This window comes from Schistocerca gregaria, chromosome 7, assembly GCF_023897955.1.
Source record: "Schistocerca gregaria isolate iqSchGreg1 chromosome 7, iqSchGreg1.2, whole genome shotgun sequence".
In the NCBI taxonomy this organism is placed as follows: domain Eukaryota; kingdom Metazoa; phylum Arthropoda; class Insecta; order Orthoptera; family Acrididae; genus Schistocerca; species Schistocerca gregaria.
In genome coordinates, this window is record NC_064926.1 from 48271850 (window position 1) to 48290149 (window position 18300).

Consider the following 18300-nt stretch of genomic DNA (forward strand, 5'->3'; position numbering starts at 1 on the left):
TGAACGTTATATTTCAGATGTGTTACGAACCGTGGCTCTACCCTTCATTCGATGCCTGCGAAATCCTACATTTCTGCAGGATAATGCACAACCGCATGTTGCAGGTCCTGTACGGGCCTTTCTGGATACAGAAAATGTTCGACTGCTGCCCTGGCCAGCACATTCTGCAAATCTCACACCAATTAAAACGTCTGCTCAATGGTGGCCAAGCAACTGGCTCGTCACAATCCACCAGTCACTACTCTTGATGAACTGTGGTATCGTGTTGAAGATGCATGGGCAGCTGTACACGTACACGCCATCCAAGCTCTGTTTGACTCAATGCCCAGACGTATCAAGGCCGTTATTACGGCCAGAGGTGGTTGTACTGGGTACTGATTTCTTAGGATCTATGCACCCAAATTGCGTGAAAATGTAATCACATGTCAGTTGTAGTATAATATATTAATCCAATAAAAGCCCGTTTATCATCTGAATTTCTTCTTGGTGTAGCAATTTTAATGGCCAGTAGTGTATTTGCTCCGTCCTCTGTGGCATACTGTATACTTGTGACGAAAATGGTTAGCTTCTTTATGTACAATGACTAATGGATAATCATAATAAAATAATACTGATCAATTGGAATCTCAGTACAAATGACGTTTAACGCACCGTTCTGCGTGGCCCTGTACTGTTCGTCGTACAGGCGATAGACGAGTCCATGGGCCCTGATCACGGTGTGGGAGGCCAGGTAGTCGCCGATGCCTGACGCGTTCTGCGAAGGCGCCTGACCACCAGAGGAAGCGTAGCCACCGGTGAAGACCTCCGGCTCGTTGAAAGTGATCCACCACTTCACCTGCAGGAGCAGGGCTGTCAGAGGTGTGCCACAACAGGGAGAAACCCACGTGAGAAACGGTGAACGTGTCGGTACTCACTCTGTCTCCAAAGTTTTCAAACAGCACTCTGGCGTACTCCACGAAGTAGTCAGCGAGAATTGGGTTTGGCCATCCTCCGATGTACTGCAGTGCTTGCGGTAGGTCCCAGTGGTACATCGTCACCTGCACACCATACGCTTCATCACTAAATTTGTATTTCGAAACCCATTCCATATCGTATTCTGACTACCTTCCTCAGTTTTATGTATAGAGGTTTTTGTTAAGTCTAAAATCAGTTTCTTTCTGTACTTATATTATATTGACAGCTATAAAAAATACATTCAAGGGAAATTTCCAAATTAATCGTGTTTCAAGACTGATTGTTGTTCAAATTATAGTAATTTTTGTCTCCTTTACGATTGATTAAAAAATTATTGCACCAGCACTGTGTAGACAGTTCTTTCAACTGGAAGCTCCCAGAGAAATCAGTCATGTTGGCTGTTGCAGAGACGCGAAAATGGGCCATCTCTTCCTATTTGCCTCACTTCATTACTTGCCACATATTCGCCTACAAAGTTCTACAGAATTACTGAGAGCATATCGTGTGTGTAGAATTCGCATATAATTATCTACTATGGACTGAGTGTATTGCTGCGTTTAAAGGCCTGTTTTGTGCTTACCCCTCTGAGCGTTTGAGAATTAGGATGCACACTTGGTCGTTTGTCTGGTTTATATGTACTTAAGTTATGGTGTCACAAATCTATAACACGAACAAAGGCTATCCTCTATTGTGACTTGATGGCAAAAATCAACACCATTCGCAATGGTCGAGGTGAACCTACATCTGTTCTTCACTACTAACAGGAGCTCCACTCTTCTGCAACTTTTTTTCCAAATTCTAAAAGCCCTTTGGCCTCACATACGTTGGTATCCAAAAGTTAAGTATAATCATGAAATCACGAAAATGAAAAGAAAAAAAGCAAGCAATCACCAATAGCAGTAAATATTAGTATTTGTCTACTTGTTTGTTCACTGACAGGGTAGAATACTCGGCCGCCTGAAAGCAGTCCAAACGCAGTCCGAAGTTCAGTATCCTAAGATATTCCGCAGAGTGTCATTTCGAGTCTTTGGCGCCGATTTCGAGACACAGGAGATGTTCGTTGTACGCCTGCGCTATGTCGAGCAAGAACAACCACCCTCCAGCAGAACCGATATCAGGCCGTAACAGCCCGGCAGCATTGGAGTACACTTGCAGCACAAATGGCTGCAGTGTTTGTAGCTGCCTCAGCACTTGCTGCTTCCCGACACACTGGGTACCGAAGGATCAGAACAGCAGGGCTGCTTGCCAGACGTCCGGTCGTGTGCATTCGGGTCACTCCAGCGCAGAGACGGGCCCGTGTATTGTGGAGTCGCAACATCAAAATTGGACCGTGAATGGATGGAGGACAGTGCTATTCGCAAATGACTCCCGCTTCAGTTCGAAATATGAGTCTCGTCGCACATAAGTCTGGAGACCACCTGATAGGCGATACAACTTAGGAACATAGCGAAAAGAGACCGGTTTGGTGGTGATGGCATCATGGTGTGGGGAGGAATCGTCTTGAATGGGCATACTGAGATGTACAGCTTAGTTCGTGGTCAGAGGAATATTGTACACGTTCAGAGGTACTGTAAGTAGGCTGTTTTTATGTTGGTAACGCTATGTAGCGATGTAGCGCTCTATATGAAAATCACTGACTGTGCTGTGTGCAGTCTGGGCTGGTTTGCTTTGTTGGAATTTGCTATTGTAGTGTTGTGCAGTTGGAGGTGAGCCGCCAGCAGTGGTGGATGTGGGGAGAGAGATGGCGGAGTTTTGAGAGCGGATGATCTGGACGTGTGTCCATCAGAGACAGTAAATTTGTAAGACTTATATATATGACTTTTGAACACTATTAAGGTAAATACATTGTTCGTTCTCTATCAAAATCTTTCATTTGCTAACTATGCTTATCAGTAGTTAGTGCCTTCAGTAGTTCAAATAACGTAAGAGGTTTATCAGCACAGTAATTCATTAATTTTTCTAAGGGGACGTTTCAGTACAAAGATGAAGTGCAGCTACGGCTTGTTTCCCTTTTTGACAGTTGCTCCAGATATCCTATTTATAGACGTTAACGCCCTCCCACACTGAGTTGCTGCAGTGAACGAATTTTTTGGACGTGAAGATACCCATTGCATGGACTGACCAGCGACTTCCCTGGATCCGAATCCTATGGAAGATGCCTGGGATGCATTCGGCAGGCGGACTGCAATCTATCAGTCTCCACCAAGGACACTTTCAGACCTCCACACCGCTCTTGCGGGGGAATGGGATCGACTACCAAGATATAAATCTTGAATGTGATCGACTACCAAGGTAACTCTTGAACCATCTCGTACAGAGCATGCCACGTCACTGTGCAGTGTCTAGGGGTAAGCATGTCCCCTATTAACAGCTTCTATTGTCGTGGAAGAGATTTCCCATTTGCGTCATTTCCTTACAAAAGCATATGTTAACATTCAGAATTTTTCTAACGTCATGTTTCGGGCACTATTGTACGCCAAATAGCTTGTAATTAAATTGTAGCTTGTTCAATAATCCTTAAGACATCTTGATAACGCAATATGTACAAATTCTCCCATGGCATGAATCAGCAAACCAATGTTTAATAATATTGGTTGAAAACAGTCTTGGTTACAATTTTTGTTTTTTATTATCAACTACGCGTTTTACCTTATTTAGGCATCTTCAGGCAGATCTTAATTTGGTATTTATTAGGACGAGCCATTGTACAATGTAGCTAAAGGGCATCGTCGAATACATCAGGCCAACATCGCCTTCGTTAACCCCGGTTTTCACCTAATAGAATAAAATGCAATATGTCCTCTATTCGTGATTATGTTTAACTTTCTGACGATATTGTTCGTTTCGGGACCAAGTCAAACGTACCATGTTTATAGTATGTTATAAGTGCATAAGCGCTTCTTGCATTGTTTGGGAGTATCGGTAATGATTTTATTACAATATCTGACTACGTTGCCTATACCAGTAGGATGGTGCATTACGAAATGTCGTGGTGCACTTTTATATTCACTAATGTGCAACAGGAGGACGAGACAGTTTATTCCAGTCACTCACTTTCCACAACACATAGACTGGAAACGTTCACTGTCAACACTGTAACAGATCTACCTGAAAATTAGGTAGCAGAGCGAGTTCCGAATAACATAGCCCAAACTCGAAAACACATTCACATATTATTTGAAAATACCCGAATGGAAATAACCAGTTACATTTATCATTTGTTGATAGTTAATCACACGTGTGTGGCCAAAAGTATTTACTGTTGTTAATTATTGTACGATGAAGTTCAGATTACATTCTTTGGAATTTAATAATTCCAGGTCCCAACACAGCAGGTGTTGTCAGATGTGAAAGTTACTGAACTATCAGTTTAATAAGTGGCAAAACACTGACACAAGTTATGTACATAAGAACGGAAAAACTGTTAAAAGCCACCTCAAGGAAGATCAGTTTGGGTGCCAGGGAAATACTCAAAGCGATAGAGCCTACGACTTTTCTTAGGAGATAGGTTAAAGAAAAGCAGAAATATGTCTAGACATTTTGTGTACTTAGAGAAAGCTTTTGACGATGTTGGCTAGAATTATTCTTCGTAATTCTGAAAGTAACAGGGCTAAGATATAGAAAGCAGAATGTTATATACAACTTATTATAAGAGTCAAAGCACATGAATGGGAATCAGTGTTGGAAGAGGAGGGGCTGTCGCCTGTCCTGGACGTTATTCATTCAGTATATTGTGCAAAAAGTAAAGGATACCAAAGAAAAATCAGGAGGAGAAAGTATAGTTCTGGGAGAATAAATAAAATCTTTGAGGTTTACCGTTGATGATGTAATTCTGTCAGAGTCAGCAGAGGAATTGGAAGAGCAGTTGAACGGGACGGACAGTGTCTTCAAACGTAGCTACAAGATGAAAATTAATAAACGCAAAATAATGGTAATGAAATTTAATCAAATTAAATCAGGTGCGCTGGGGAATTTGATTAGGAAATGAAACACTAAAACTAGTATATGAGCTCTGCAGCATGCGCAGACTGATGTTGGCCGAAGTAGAGAACCTATACAAGAATATGATCAACATGAGAACTGCGATAAATTTCGTCAACTATATTTTACCGTCTGAATAGATTTTTGTTTATTGACGGTAAGCAATACTAACAAGTCTCCTCTTTGATGTGTAAATTGGCTGCATTTAGTCCGAACATTGACAGATTTCGAAGATAGTTTCTGTAACATTTTTCTTTTTTTCTTGACGCTAAACAATTGTAACGGGTCTACTATGTGATATGTGTGTTGATTCATTGATGTCTAAGTACAGATTTTGTGATTTTAGTATCATTCAATGACTAGCTACCTCATGTTTTCACAAGGCTTCTTCCTCTCCCTCCCAATAAGATTTGGGCATCGTTCCCTGAATATGTGAAAGCATACTACTCGAACAATCGCTCGACCATACCATCCAGACGACGTTGTGCAGGAAATGTTGGGGAATTGTAAAAACGAGACTTAAATACTTGCTCTAGACGTAAGTTCACATATGCTAGGAGAGGTAGATTGTTTTAATTTGGTAGATACAAGGGATAGGCAAAATAATGTAAACACCTGTACTTATTTCGGAATGGCTTATTAATAACGGGTTGGGCCCTCATTAGCCCATAATACAGCTGCGATTCTTGTTGGAGTATTGGAATATAATGATCGTATAGTCTCCTGTGGAATGTTATGCCACTCTTCGATCAGAACCTCTTCTAACTCCTGCAATGACGAGGGAGACGGAAATCTGCTCCGGAAGTCTGCGCTCTGATACTACCCACAAAGGTTCTATAAAATTCAGGTCCGGGGACTGTACTGGCCAGGGAAGACGCTGCAGTTGAGTTGCATGTTCGTCATATCACAATTATGCTGTACTGGCAGTGTGAATGGGTACATTTTCGTCCGGAAATATGGTATCATTGTTGGGGAGCAACATTTGAATCATAGGGTGAGCCTGATCACCTATAATGTTCACGTAATCGTTCGCTGTAACACGGCCTTTGAGAATAATGATGGGAGCAGTAAAATACGATGACATGGCTGCCCACACCATCACACTTCCACCTCCATGCTTAACTGTTCGAATGAAGCAATCAGGATTGTAGGCTCCTTTCGCGTTCTCCAGACGTAATCCCGGCCCGACGTTGTCGCGTCGGACCATATGACGTGTTTCCATTGATTAACCGTCCAGGATTTATGCTCCTGACACTATGTTTTCGGTTAGCAGCTTGTACACGAATATCCGCTTTATGAAGTTCTTGGCGCACAGTGTCGATAGATACGATGTGTCGAAGGTGGTTATTGAGACCTGCAGTCACTTTCGTCGCCGTAGTTTCGTGTTGTTTTGACACAATTCATGTTAGCGTACGATGATCTCGTCAGTTAGTTTTGATTTGCCCCCACTATTACATTTACACGCTGATGTGTTTCCATTTTTTGTGTGGGCTGTTTTGACTCTTGAAACATTCAATAAGTTGGATTCCTTGGATACTGATGCTCTAGCTAATCGGGCACGTACAATCTACCCTCTTTGGAACTCTGTTAGGTTTTCCATTGCACGGAGACCTCGGCCTCTGAATGCAAATACAAAGAGTGCACTACTCGTAAACAACCTGTACTGATGCCAAGTTCATACCAAACACTGTCAAACACAACCATCTCATTACTATCACTGGTCGCAGGTTCGAATCCTGTCTCGGGCATGGATGTGTGTGATGTCCTTAGGTCAGTAAGGTTTAAGTAGTTCTAAGTTCTAGGGGACTAACGACCACAGCAGTTGAGTCCCATAGTGCTCAGAGCCATTTGCACCATTTGAGCCATTACTATCACTGTTCACATTATTTTGGCTATCAAATGGCTCTGAGCACTATGGGACTTAACTTCTGAGGGCATCAGTCCCCTAGAACTTAGAACTACTCAAACCTAACCAACCTAAGGACATCACACACATCATGCCCGAGGCAGGATTCGAACCTAAACCGTAGCCGTCGCGCGGTTCCAAACTGTAGCGTTTTGGCTATCCCCTGTATGTCTGACCAGTGAATTACCAAAGGAAGCTGAGAGACCAACGTACGAGGGCAACGACGAAGTAAACAGACTTGCGAGTGGCCCACAGGCCTGGCTGCAGCCAGTATTATTGTCTCTATGTAAGAGGCCGACTATAGCGCTACTTGCAGATCACCGTAACGTGCTGCTGCCTACCGGCTCATCCTACAACTATTCACTGAGCCCAGCCGCCAACTGGGTCGAGGTATTCTTCCCCCTCCTAACCCTCACATATTCCTGAGGAATTGATCTATGCCGGAACTGATGATGATGAACACGTATATGTATGGCCGGCCGCGGTGGTCGTGCGGTTCTAGCGCAGCAGTTCGGAACTGCGGGACTGCTACGGTCGCAGGTTCGAATCCTGCCTCGGGCATGGATGTGTGTGATGTCCTTAGGTTGGTTAGGTTTAAGTAGTTCTAAGTTCTAGGGGACTGATGACCTAAGATGTTAAGTCCCATAGTGCTCAGAGCCATGTATGTGTCTCTCTTACCATGGGCTGGATTCCGTTGGCGAGCAGCTCGTCGATGAGGTTGTTGTAGTAGTCGATGCCTGGCTGGTTGATGACGTCAAGGTCTCCAGTGGGCAGGATGCGCGCCCAAGAGATGGAGAAGCGGTACACGTCTGCCTGTTCACAAACAAGGGGAATGACATGAGATACTTTATAGAACTTTTAAGTCTGTTCGTGTGGAAGACACCACTGTAATAATGTGAGACGAATATAATTAGGATTGTTTAAATTACAAGCGCCAAATGATACATACAATTAAACAGGAATTGATGGTACACGTTTGTAAATGTAAGATTTCAGCTGAAGGTACGTTTTCTAATTTCTTATTCGACAGGAAGAGATTCTTCAAGAGGATTTTGTTACGAAGCACAAGGGCCTCTCCCATACTAATTTTCCACCCAGATTTGTTTAATGATACTTTATTTACCGCATTATCTACAGCATTTAGGCACAGCTATCGAAATGATATACACCTACATCCGCAGATGTGGTAAACGTAAAGGGGATACATTCAAGCCACGACACTTTGGGTGACAGCGCGAGACGTACCCATGAAAAGTGTCAACTTTTTAAAAGAAACGCAGGAAAAAATTAATACAGGTATAAAAAATGAATTGAGGAAAGGATACTTTTGGGCCTACTTACACTACCTGATGCAAAATACACTACTGGCCATTAAAATTGCTACACCACAAAGATGATGTGCTACAAATGGCTCAAATGGCTCTGAGCACTATGGGACTTAACATCTGAGGTCATCAGTCCCCTAGAACTTAGAACTACTTAAACCTAACTAACCTAAGGACATCACACACATCCATGCCCGAGGCAGGATTCGAACCTGCAACCGTAGCGGTCGCGCGGTTCCAGACTGTAGCGCCCAGAACCGTTCGGCCAACTCGGCCGGCGATGTGCTACAGACGCGAAATTTAACCGACAGGAAGAAGATGCTGTGATATGCAAATGATTAACTTTTCAGAGCATTCACACAAGGTTGGCGCCGGTGGCGTGGTGACACCTACAACGTGCTGACATGAGGAAAGTTTCCAACCGATTTCTCATACACAAACAGCAGTTGACCGGCGTCGCCTGGTGAAACGTTGTTGTGATGCCTCGTATTGACGGCACTCTAAACAGTGGACGTTACATTTTAGATGTGTTAACGACCTGTGGCTCTACCCTTCATTCGATCCCTGCGAAACCCTACATTTCAGCAGGATAACGCACGACCGCATGTTGCACGTCCTAGACGGGCCTTTCTGGATACAGAAAATGTTCGACTGCTGCCCTAGCCAGCACATTCTCCAGATCTCTCATTAATTGAAAACGTCTGGTCAATGGTGGCCGAGCAACTGGCTCGTCACAATACGCCAATCACTACTCTTGATGAACTGTGGTATCGTGTTGAAGCTGCATGGGCAGCTGTACTTGTACATGCCATCCAAGCTCTGTTTGTCTCAATGCCCAGGCGTCAGTTCTAGTATAATATATTTGTCCAATGAATACCCATTTATCATCTGCATTTCTTCTTGGTATAGCAATTGTAATGGCCAGTAGTGTATTATAAAATGGTATAATACACGTCAATGAAACAATGTTATATTAATTTTTGTCTGAGTACAACAAAAGATGACAACAGTTGCATCAGATACTGTTGACAGTATAGATTCCTAGAAATCTGGGAAAGTATATTAATGTGTAGATAGGATCTCTTTGCTGCAATAGAAACGCATCAAAACAGTGTAGATTCACCGAGTGCCACGCCTGCGTAACGCCAGCGAGTACTCACGTTGAGCGCCTTCAGCATCTGCACGTCCTCCTGGTACTTGTGGTAGGAGTCGCAGGCCACGTCGCCGTTGTCGCCATTCGTGCCGTACTCCGGGTGTTCGTGCAGCATGTGGTCCCAGATGTTCTCGCCCTTGCCTGCATACACGAATAGGTATCGTTGCACAGTGGTTCATATTTCTATCGAATGGCAGGAGCTATACATAATACATATCATTTGAGAGAAGTAGCTAGTATGAAACAATTATTTTACGAGTACCAAGAGATTATCAGCAGGACGCTCTCAATACCGGTTCTTCAATCATCTTTCAATTAAACATAAATCCATACTGCAATGAATTGTCCTGCGAACGGTCTCATACAACTGATCTATTTATTGTCATCATCAGCTGGCAAGGTGGTTACGATTCTTCAGCATAGCTTACATAATGACCTATGAAGCTACAAATGTTCTTAAGTTCAGTACTGAATTTTGAAGTCACAGATATAGCATTTTTAAGCAGCTGAATGTGGGCTTGTCGAAATAGCGTCACATAGAAAACGGATGCCTGTCCGTCCTCTTCTGCTGCGCGCTGTGGGAGCCTTACCAGATTGGATCGACGGAGTACATCGAAAAAGTTCAAAGAAGGGCAGCACGTTTTTTACTGACGCGAAATTGGGAAGACGATGTCACTAAAATGATACAGGATTGGGGGTGGACATCATTAAAACAAAGGCGTTTATCGTTGTAGCGGAATCTTCTCAAGAAATTTCAATCACAATCTTGGTGATGAAAAGAAACCAGGGTCTGCTAGCAATCTGTAACCCTCACTATCGTTTCTCCGCGGGAAAGTGACTGGCTACAGTGGTAAGGCAGATCCTAAATGTACAACAGCTGCATGAGAGCAGGGAAACATATGAAATTTTCTATACAATTTGGCAGTGTCAAAGATGAAATAACTACTCGACCAAGCAATGGCATCTGAGACAGGAAGGGCAAACGTTTAAAAAAAGAAAAAAAGAGTGTGCCCGTGGGGGAGAACGCTGAATTATGCAAATTATACTGAAAACTGCAGACATTGTTAAAGAAGGATCGACGAGGTAGTCTATTTACGACTGTCCAAGTCGTTTAATTTCCAATCTCTGATGCAGGCCGTCGCTCTGATGATTCATGTATCGGCAGTAAAACTGTGTCGGAACTCCGGCCACAACACAGTTCCAATCGTGAGTGTGTGTAGTGTTCATCACGTCAGAGCATTCTTCGTATTCACTCCAGAGCTACATTTCTGGCAGCAGAGATAACGATCGATAAGCGCATGACTTCACAGTTTCTCCCAGCGGCATCGACAGTGCACAAATCCTACGTGATTACAGCTACACAAGTACATTGCAGTCAAGCATTTACACTACGTTCACCTGCTCAAAAATGGTTCAAATGGCTCTGAGCACTGTGGGACTTAACATCTTTGGTCATCAGTCCCCTAGAACTTAGAACTGCTTAAACCTAACCAACCTAACGACATCACACACATCCATGCCCGAGGTAGTATTCGAACCTGCGACCGTAGCAGTCACGCGATTCAGGACTGAAGCGCCTAGATCCGCTCGGCCACAGCAGCCGGCTGAGCTGCTCAGTGTTACATTAAAAATGAGTAGAAAAATAGTTTCTTATTATACTATACATATGTGGGTTTTTCAAATAAAATCTTTGGGAATTTTTTGTCACACTGAATTATGTTTCTCTCAGGCATAGACCTGTAAGCTAATGTACCAGAGTAAAAATCATTTAAACAAACTGGTAGCCGAACGATGGTGAAAAACAAAACATATCCATCTCAGCAGATGCTGCGACTGCTGTCGATTATTCACAAATCATTACACTACCTGGTTAATAGATGCCAGGAGTGAACATAGAAATACAGAATGTAAGATGCCTTCAGTTTTTGCATAATTTGGAGAGGAAGGCGCTTACCGTCAGTTGCAAGGAAAATATCTTCCGCCATACTGCGCTGACACATTCGGAAAACAAGAAGGACGACAGGAAGGACACTCTTGGAATGATTTCATGTGTATCTCAAGGGAAATCACTGCACAGATTTCAACAGACCTACATAGGTACCAGATTAATCTTAGTCTACGAAAACGTGATTAAAAATATTAATTGCTCGTACAATGATGTCACAGACTACTGCTCACATGTAAATGGATATTTATAAGATGGCATACTAGAGTATATCGTCTGTATGAAGAGTGAAGCGTGTAACTTGTATACGCCTCTGAAAAATAATTCGTGATCACTGTAAGGTATTTCTATTAACAGCTGTCTGGTACCGCGCGTCGCGGAATTTGAATCCCCGCCAGACGGCATGGACGTCGAAGACCCCTAGAAGTCGCTGCACCATCGGGCCGTAAGTGGCTGCGCGCGCCTCCTGGCCGGCTTTAAGAGGGCGCCACAGTGGAACACGTGGTCCCAGCGGCCAATAGCGGCACCCCGATAGAGTATTTAATTGTCTGCCTCTCGCTGAGCCAGCCATTCGAGGGTTGGATTCCCTCACCTCTGCATCGAGGACTAGCACTGCGTGGGCTACTCTCAGGGTGCATCTTCCCATCAACAGCTACTGACTTTCCGCCGCTCCCTGCACCACCTCCGTCGGGCTCCAAGCCAGCACGGATTTCGGCTCGACGTTCCACTGTCTCTGTGACACCCACGCCCACTCCCTCTGCGTCATCCGCTGCTCAGGGTGGTCCTGCCCCCCGCCATCTCCCACTGCAACCCGTCCCCCAGCCCCCTCTCCACCCAGTCATGACCACGAAACCTCCAAAGCGCCCGAATGTTGACCCTTCCCCTGAAATCTCCTAAAAAAAAAAAAAAACAATCCCGTGACCCACCCACCCCCATGGACGCGACCCCGGCCACTGCCCCTGCCATGCCTGCCACCCACACCTTTGTCATCTCCAATCCTGACCCTCAATTCTTTGATGCCAGCTCCCTCACCCTCTCCATCCGGAAATACTACACCGATGCCCCCATCTCCCTTCTGATTCCTCGCAAGGACTCGGTCGTTATTACCCCCAATTCTTCCTTCCACACCGATCTCCTCTCCCACATTCCCTGTATCCAATTTGGCCAACGTGCAACCCTCACCTCCTACCACACCCCGTCATCTCCCAATCAGCCTCAACCTCCCTTACACCCGCCGACCTTCACCGCTGTGATCACAAATCTTAGCCCCGTGATCACGGAGGCTGAGGTGTTGGCGGAACTCAACTCCCGGCCCGACATTGAAATCCACGGATATTCACCAAATCATCCTCCATTGACCGCCTCCTCAACAAGGGAGCCCTCATCTACAATCGCTGTCATAAGGTGGACCCCTCCTGTTCCCCAGTCCAATCCTACCGCTGCCAACGCTGTCTCACGTACAATGACCACATTACCTCTGGCTGCAAGAAGCCCCCCTACTTGTCCCCACTGCAAAGCTTCACACTTTCTCAAGAATTGCCCCAAGCTCACCTATCCCCCCTCCTGCAACACTTGCAACGAACCACATCCTAACTACTCCTCGAAGTATAAAGCGAAACCTCCTCCAGTCACCCCTGAGATCGCCGTCACTGTCTGTCCTGTTGATGACCCCATCCACCCCAACAACTCGCTCTGCCCTCCGCCTACTGCAGAGGACATCATCCGTTTCATCACCATAGTGCTCCAATACATCCACCCCTTTCAGTGCTCCCACACCCTTTCCCAAATTGCCCTCGTTGCCCATTCCATCTTCCATCTTACCACCTATGCCACATACTCCCACAACCAGGGCCACTTCACCCCCCTCACCACCCTCGTCTAACTCTCCCCTCCCATGGTACAAAAACCCTACTGTATCCTGTACCACAACATTCACTCCCTGCCCACCCACAAACTCCTCTTCCTCCACAACCTCCATCAACACCGCGTGGATGCCTTCATCATAAATGAAACCTTCCTTCAACCCCGTATCTCCATCTCCACGGCTCTTTACACCCTTCACCGAACCGATAACCCCCACCCTTTGGTGTGTGGTGGAGTTGCTATAGGTCACCTCAAACACCTCCCTGTCCAGCCCCAACCTCTCCTTAACAATCCTGCCGAGCATCTCACCCACAGCCTCTTCTTCCCCACCCTTACCATTTATATCTGCCCTCACACCCCCATCCTGTACGATTTCCTGGCCCACATTGACCATACCTTTTCCACCTACGTGATTGCTCCCGACCTCAATATCCACAGCCGTGATCCTGCCGACCTCCAGCGGTGGCATCAGTTTCTCACCACCCTCCAGGGAGACCTGGTTCCCCTGACTCAGCACACCCGACCCAAATCCAACACCACTCCCGATGTGGTCCTTGCCTCTCCCAACCTTATTGGGCGCATCACCACAGATGTCCTTGACCATATTGGCAGTGACCATGCTCCTGTTCTCCTCCCTATCTCTAATGGTCGCCATGCCCACAACGCTCCTCGCCCTGACGTCCCTCCTAAACTTGTCCATGACTACTCCCGTGCCAACTGGGATGCCTACTGGGACTCCATTCACACCCAGGTTGCCAGCCACGACCTTACCCTCCAACCTCCTGATGACGTCTCTCGCACTTCTGCCTTCCTGCACCAGACCTTGTCTGACGCCGTCGCCACCCATATTCCCACCAAAACCATCCAGCCTCACCGCCCTGCCCTACCTCCACAGGCCGTCCTCCTCCTTCGAGAGTCCCGCCGCCTCTACCGCTCTTTTCTCCGCAGTCATGACCGGAATACACTTACCCGCCACCGGCAATTACAGCGACACATCCGCAACAGGTTTACAGCAAAGAAAAGTCGTGTCTGGCGCCAGTCATGTACCCAACTCAACACCACGCTCCCCATAAACTCTTCCAAGTATTGGTCTGCTTTCCACCGCCTTACTGTGAACCGCACCGCCCCCCAGTACCCTCTCCTCCTTAATGACCATCCCTTTCCTGACAACCTCAGTAAGGCAAACCACTTTGCCTCTCACCTCTCAGATGTCTTTTTCCATCCCAGATGATCCCCACTTTGATTATTCCCTCTTCCCTGACGTCATGGACCGTACGAATACCTCTGTTCCTCCCCTTGCTCCTAGCTTCCAGTACTTGGGCCACACACCACCATCTGAACTTAACACTCCCATCACTACACAGGACATCGGCCTCACACTCCACACTAAACGCAACACTGCTCCCGGCCACGACTGCATTTCCTACTGCCACCTCAAACACTGCCCTCCCTCCTTACTTTCAATCCTTGCCACCCTCTAGAATGTCATTCTTGCCTCTGGCTTCTGTCCCGACCTGTGGAAAACCTCCCGTATCCTGACGTTCTCAAAACCCAACAAGCCTCCATCTGATGCCTTTTCCTATCCTCCTATCTGTCTCACATCGGTGTTCAGCAAGCTCTTGGAATCCATCCTTTCCCGGCGCATCCATCACCACCTCAGCCAAAACCACCTCCTCCCCACCATCCAATGTTGCTATCGACCTTCCTTCTCTGCTCATGACCAACTCTGCCGCCTCACTCATCTCCTCTCCCTCCAGCTTAACTCCTGTCGCTCCATCATTTTTGTCTCCCTTGACCCCGAAAAGGCCTACGACCGTGTCTGGCATCCCGGTCTCTTGTTTAAACTCCAAACCTACACCCTTCCTATTAATTACATCTGTCTGATAGCTTCCTTCCTCTCCCACCGCCCCTCCTGTGTTACCATCCATAATGCCACTTCCCACACCTTCTACCCCTCTGCTGGTGTGCCACAGGGCTCTGACCTCTCCCCTCTCCTCTACCTCCTGTACACGGCAGATATGCCCCAACCCCCCGTTCCAGTACACCTCTTGCAATATGCTGATGACACCGCATTCCTCGCCCTTGCTCCTACCATCCAACAGTCCCAACGCCTTCTCCAGAATCAACTTGACCTTTTTGCTGCATGATGTAACCAGTGGCTCCTGACAATCAATCCTTCCAAGACCCAGGCAATCATCGTAGGTCGCACCACTCGCTCATTCCAGCTCCTGGATTTCTCCCTTACTGTCTGCGCCCGTCCTGTCTGCCTGACCCCCACCCTCACCTACCTTGGCCTCACCATTGACCGTCACCTCACCTGGATCCCTCATCTCCGCTCCGTCCAATCCAAAGCCCACCAGTGCCTCATTCTCCTCTCTGGCCGGACATGGGGGTGGCACCCCTCTACCATCCTCCACACCTACAAATCCTGAATCCGTCCCATCCTCTACTATGCCAGTCCTGCAGGGACATCTGCCCCCCCCCCCCCCCAAAAATCTATAAGTCCCTCCAGATCCTTGAGCATCATGCACTCCGCCTCGCCTTCCGTAAACGCCTCTGGTCTCCCACGCGGATCCTCTATGATCTCATCCCTTTCCCCCATCTACTCCTATTCCTCCAACATATCTGCATCCTCTACACCTCCCGCCTCCTTGAGCCCCCTTACCCCCTGGTTGCTCCTGTCCTCTCCCATCCCCACCCCTACCACGTCTTCACTGTTGTATCCCCCCTACCCTCCATCTCTACACCCTAAATCTCCTTTCCGAAGGTGGCTTTTATCAACGCCCCCTCCCGGATGATGCCCTCTCTTCCTCCATTTATCCCTCCTATCAACTCTGACCCACACTCCCCCTCCTGTCCTCTGTCCTTTTCCTGGGCTCCCTCTCCCCCCTTCCTTCCTCCTTTTTCCCCACCTCCCCTCTCGCTGCCCCCTTCTCTCCCCCGAGTCCATTTGCATTTCCCTCCTCTGCCTCTTCTTATTCCCTTTCGTGTCTGCCCTGCCCCTCTCCCCCCTTATGAGTCCTCTCCCTCCTTGGTTCCCCCCCCCCCCGTTTCGTTTTCTCCTCTCCTCCCTCCTTTTTTTCCCCTCCTCCAGGTCCCGGCCCCCATCTGCCTTTCGCTCAGGAGTGTCGTATTTGTGCCACCGTTTTTCGTGCAGTGTTTCACAGTGTGTGTTTTCCAGTGAGTGTTCCGTGGTGTGTCTTTAGGAACGTGTAGCGAACAGCCATCATACCGTAGCTGGGTGGGATTTTTTTTTATGTCTTGCGAACAGAAACCAGACTGTCGCCATGTTTTTTTAACTGTGTGTCTACTATGTTACTTGTCCGATTCCAGTGTATTTTATCGACATTGCCAACCCCTTTTGCTTTCTGTTTTAATTTTCCGCATTTTTAGCCGTTTTACGCTTTAAGTCGTCATTTTACCACGTGTTTTTCCTTGTTTCTTTATTCTTCATTTTCTCACCAAAAAGTCTGTAGGCTGTTGAGCAGCGTACTAAGCTGCTGCCAGCCCGCCCCCCTTCGGGGGAAATTGAAAATCAATAAAGAAGAGAAAAAAAAGCTGAGCCAGCGAATCTAACCTTGCTTACATCTCTGTACATATCACCTAGCCTTAGGCAGCTTATTTACTTTCTTGTTCCATGTATGAGTGGACGTTCTTGTTAGGTTTTCTCGTGACTCCGCTGTTTCGAACTTGTCGTTGTTCGTTCCGTCCTTCGTTGGTCATGTCCATCTGATCCCGTTGTGTTGTTCTTTGCGGGCCACACCACGGGTCCTGCCGCACTTTCCGTCACTTCAACCGGTCGCAGTTACAACAAGCTCTGTATCCGGGGTTGCCCAGGTGTGTGTTTATGCAAGTCTTGTATTATATGATCCCCTCCTTCCTCCTCTCTGTTCCACTCACTACACTCCATCTCTCTGTCCACTTCTTCCGCTCTACACTCACTCTCGATCACCTTCTGTTCCCCCCTCCATCCATCTCCTGATACGCTTCACTGTGTCTATCGGCTCTTCCCCCCTCCCTCTGTCCATCTCTTCGTGTTCCTCTGTTCATGTGCTTCTTCTCTGTCACTCTCCTCCTTTCCCCTCATAATCAATCTTCTCCTCCCCTCTTTTCGTTCACTTCCTTCCCCCCACTCTGTCCATCCCTTCCTCTCTCCATCCACTGCCTCCACCTCCGGCTGTTCATCTCCTCAGTACTCTACTCTCCCCTCTTTTTGTCAATCAAGTCCTCTTCCATTTCTCTGTCCATTTCCTCCTCTCCCTCTCGCTATCTACTTCCTTCTTCTCCTTCTCAGTGCCCATCTCTTCCTATCCCCTATTTCTCTCCATCTATTTCTCTTTTCTTTCTTTGTCTACTTCTTCCACTCCTCACTCTCTGTCCACCTCACCGTTACTCTGTCCATCTACGTCTGCATCTACATCTACACAGATACTCCGCAAGCCATCTTCTATCTATGCCCATCTCCTTTTCTTCCCTTTTTGCTCGTCCACCTCCCCTCTTCTTCTTTATCACACCTACCCCAGTCGGCTTCTGGTGGTTCTCACATTTTATTCCAGTTCGGAACTAATACGTGCACGAAATTTCGCTGAAGTACCAGGCATTTAACATGAGCTCCAGACACGTGACTTTGATCGCATACGTACGTGCCAAATACATTTCGCACATATTTAACACATTCACTCGTATTTGTGTACATATTTCTCCCGTATCTCTATTTTCACACTGCAATGTCATTTTGAGGCAGCTCAATGTTTATGGTGTCGTATCTCCTGAACTATGTGTCGAAGAATGACATATCTTTGTAGGTTCATTCAGTGGAACATGTGGATACTGCTGCGAAATATTTTACTGATAGATTTAGTAACAAAGAAGTAATATAGTTAAACGTCATCCACGATGCGGCAGTTTTTCAGGCATCTCAGTGTTTACGACGTCATACACTCCTGGAAATGGAAAAAAGAACACATTGACACCGGTGTGTCAGACCCACCATACTTGCTCCGGACACTGCGAGAGGGCTGTACAAGCAATGATCACACGCACGGCACAGCGGACACACCAGGAACAGCGGTGTTGGCCGTCGAATGCCGCTAGCTGCGCAGCATTTGTGCACCGCCACCGTCAGTGTCAGCCAGTTTGCCGTGGCATACGGAGCTCCATCGCAGTCTTTAAC

General features: G+C 46.8%; 1 protein-coding gene across 2 annotated transcripts in view; it reads right to left on the bottom strand.

Annotated features, from left to right (window-relative positions):
• The window catches only part of LOC126281888 (myrosinase 1-like), a 47442-nt gene that overhangs the window by 25378 nt on the left and 3764 nt on the right, over window positions 1-18300 (bottom strand). Inside the window, exons 2-5 of one of the 2 annotated variants that reach the window (XM_049981204.1) lie at window positions 9327-9460; window positions 7520-7654; window positions 915-1037; window positions 652-835 (exon numbers count right to left, since the gene is read on the bottom strand). In XM_049981204.1, the coding sequence (XP_049837161.1) occupies window positions 652-835; window positions 915-1037; window positions 7520-7654; window positions 9327-9460 (576 nt within the window). Of the gene's footprint in view, window positions 1-651; window positions 836-914; window positions 1038-7519; window positions 7655-9289; window positions 9461-18300 lie in introns of both variants that reach the window. The other variant, XM_049981203.1, reaches the window with a different exon arrangement.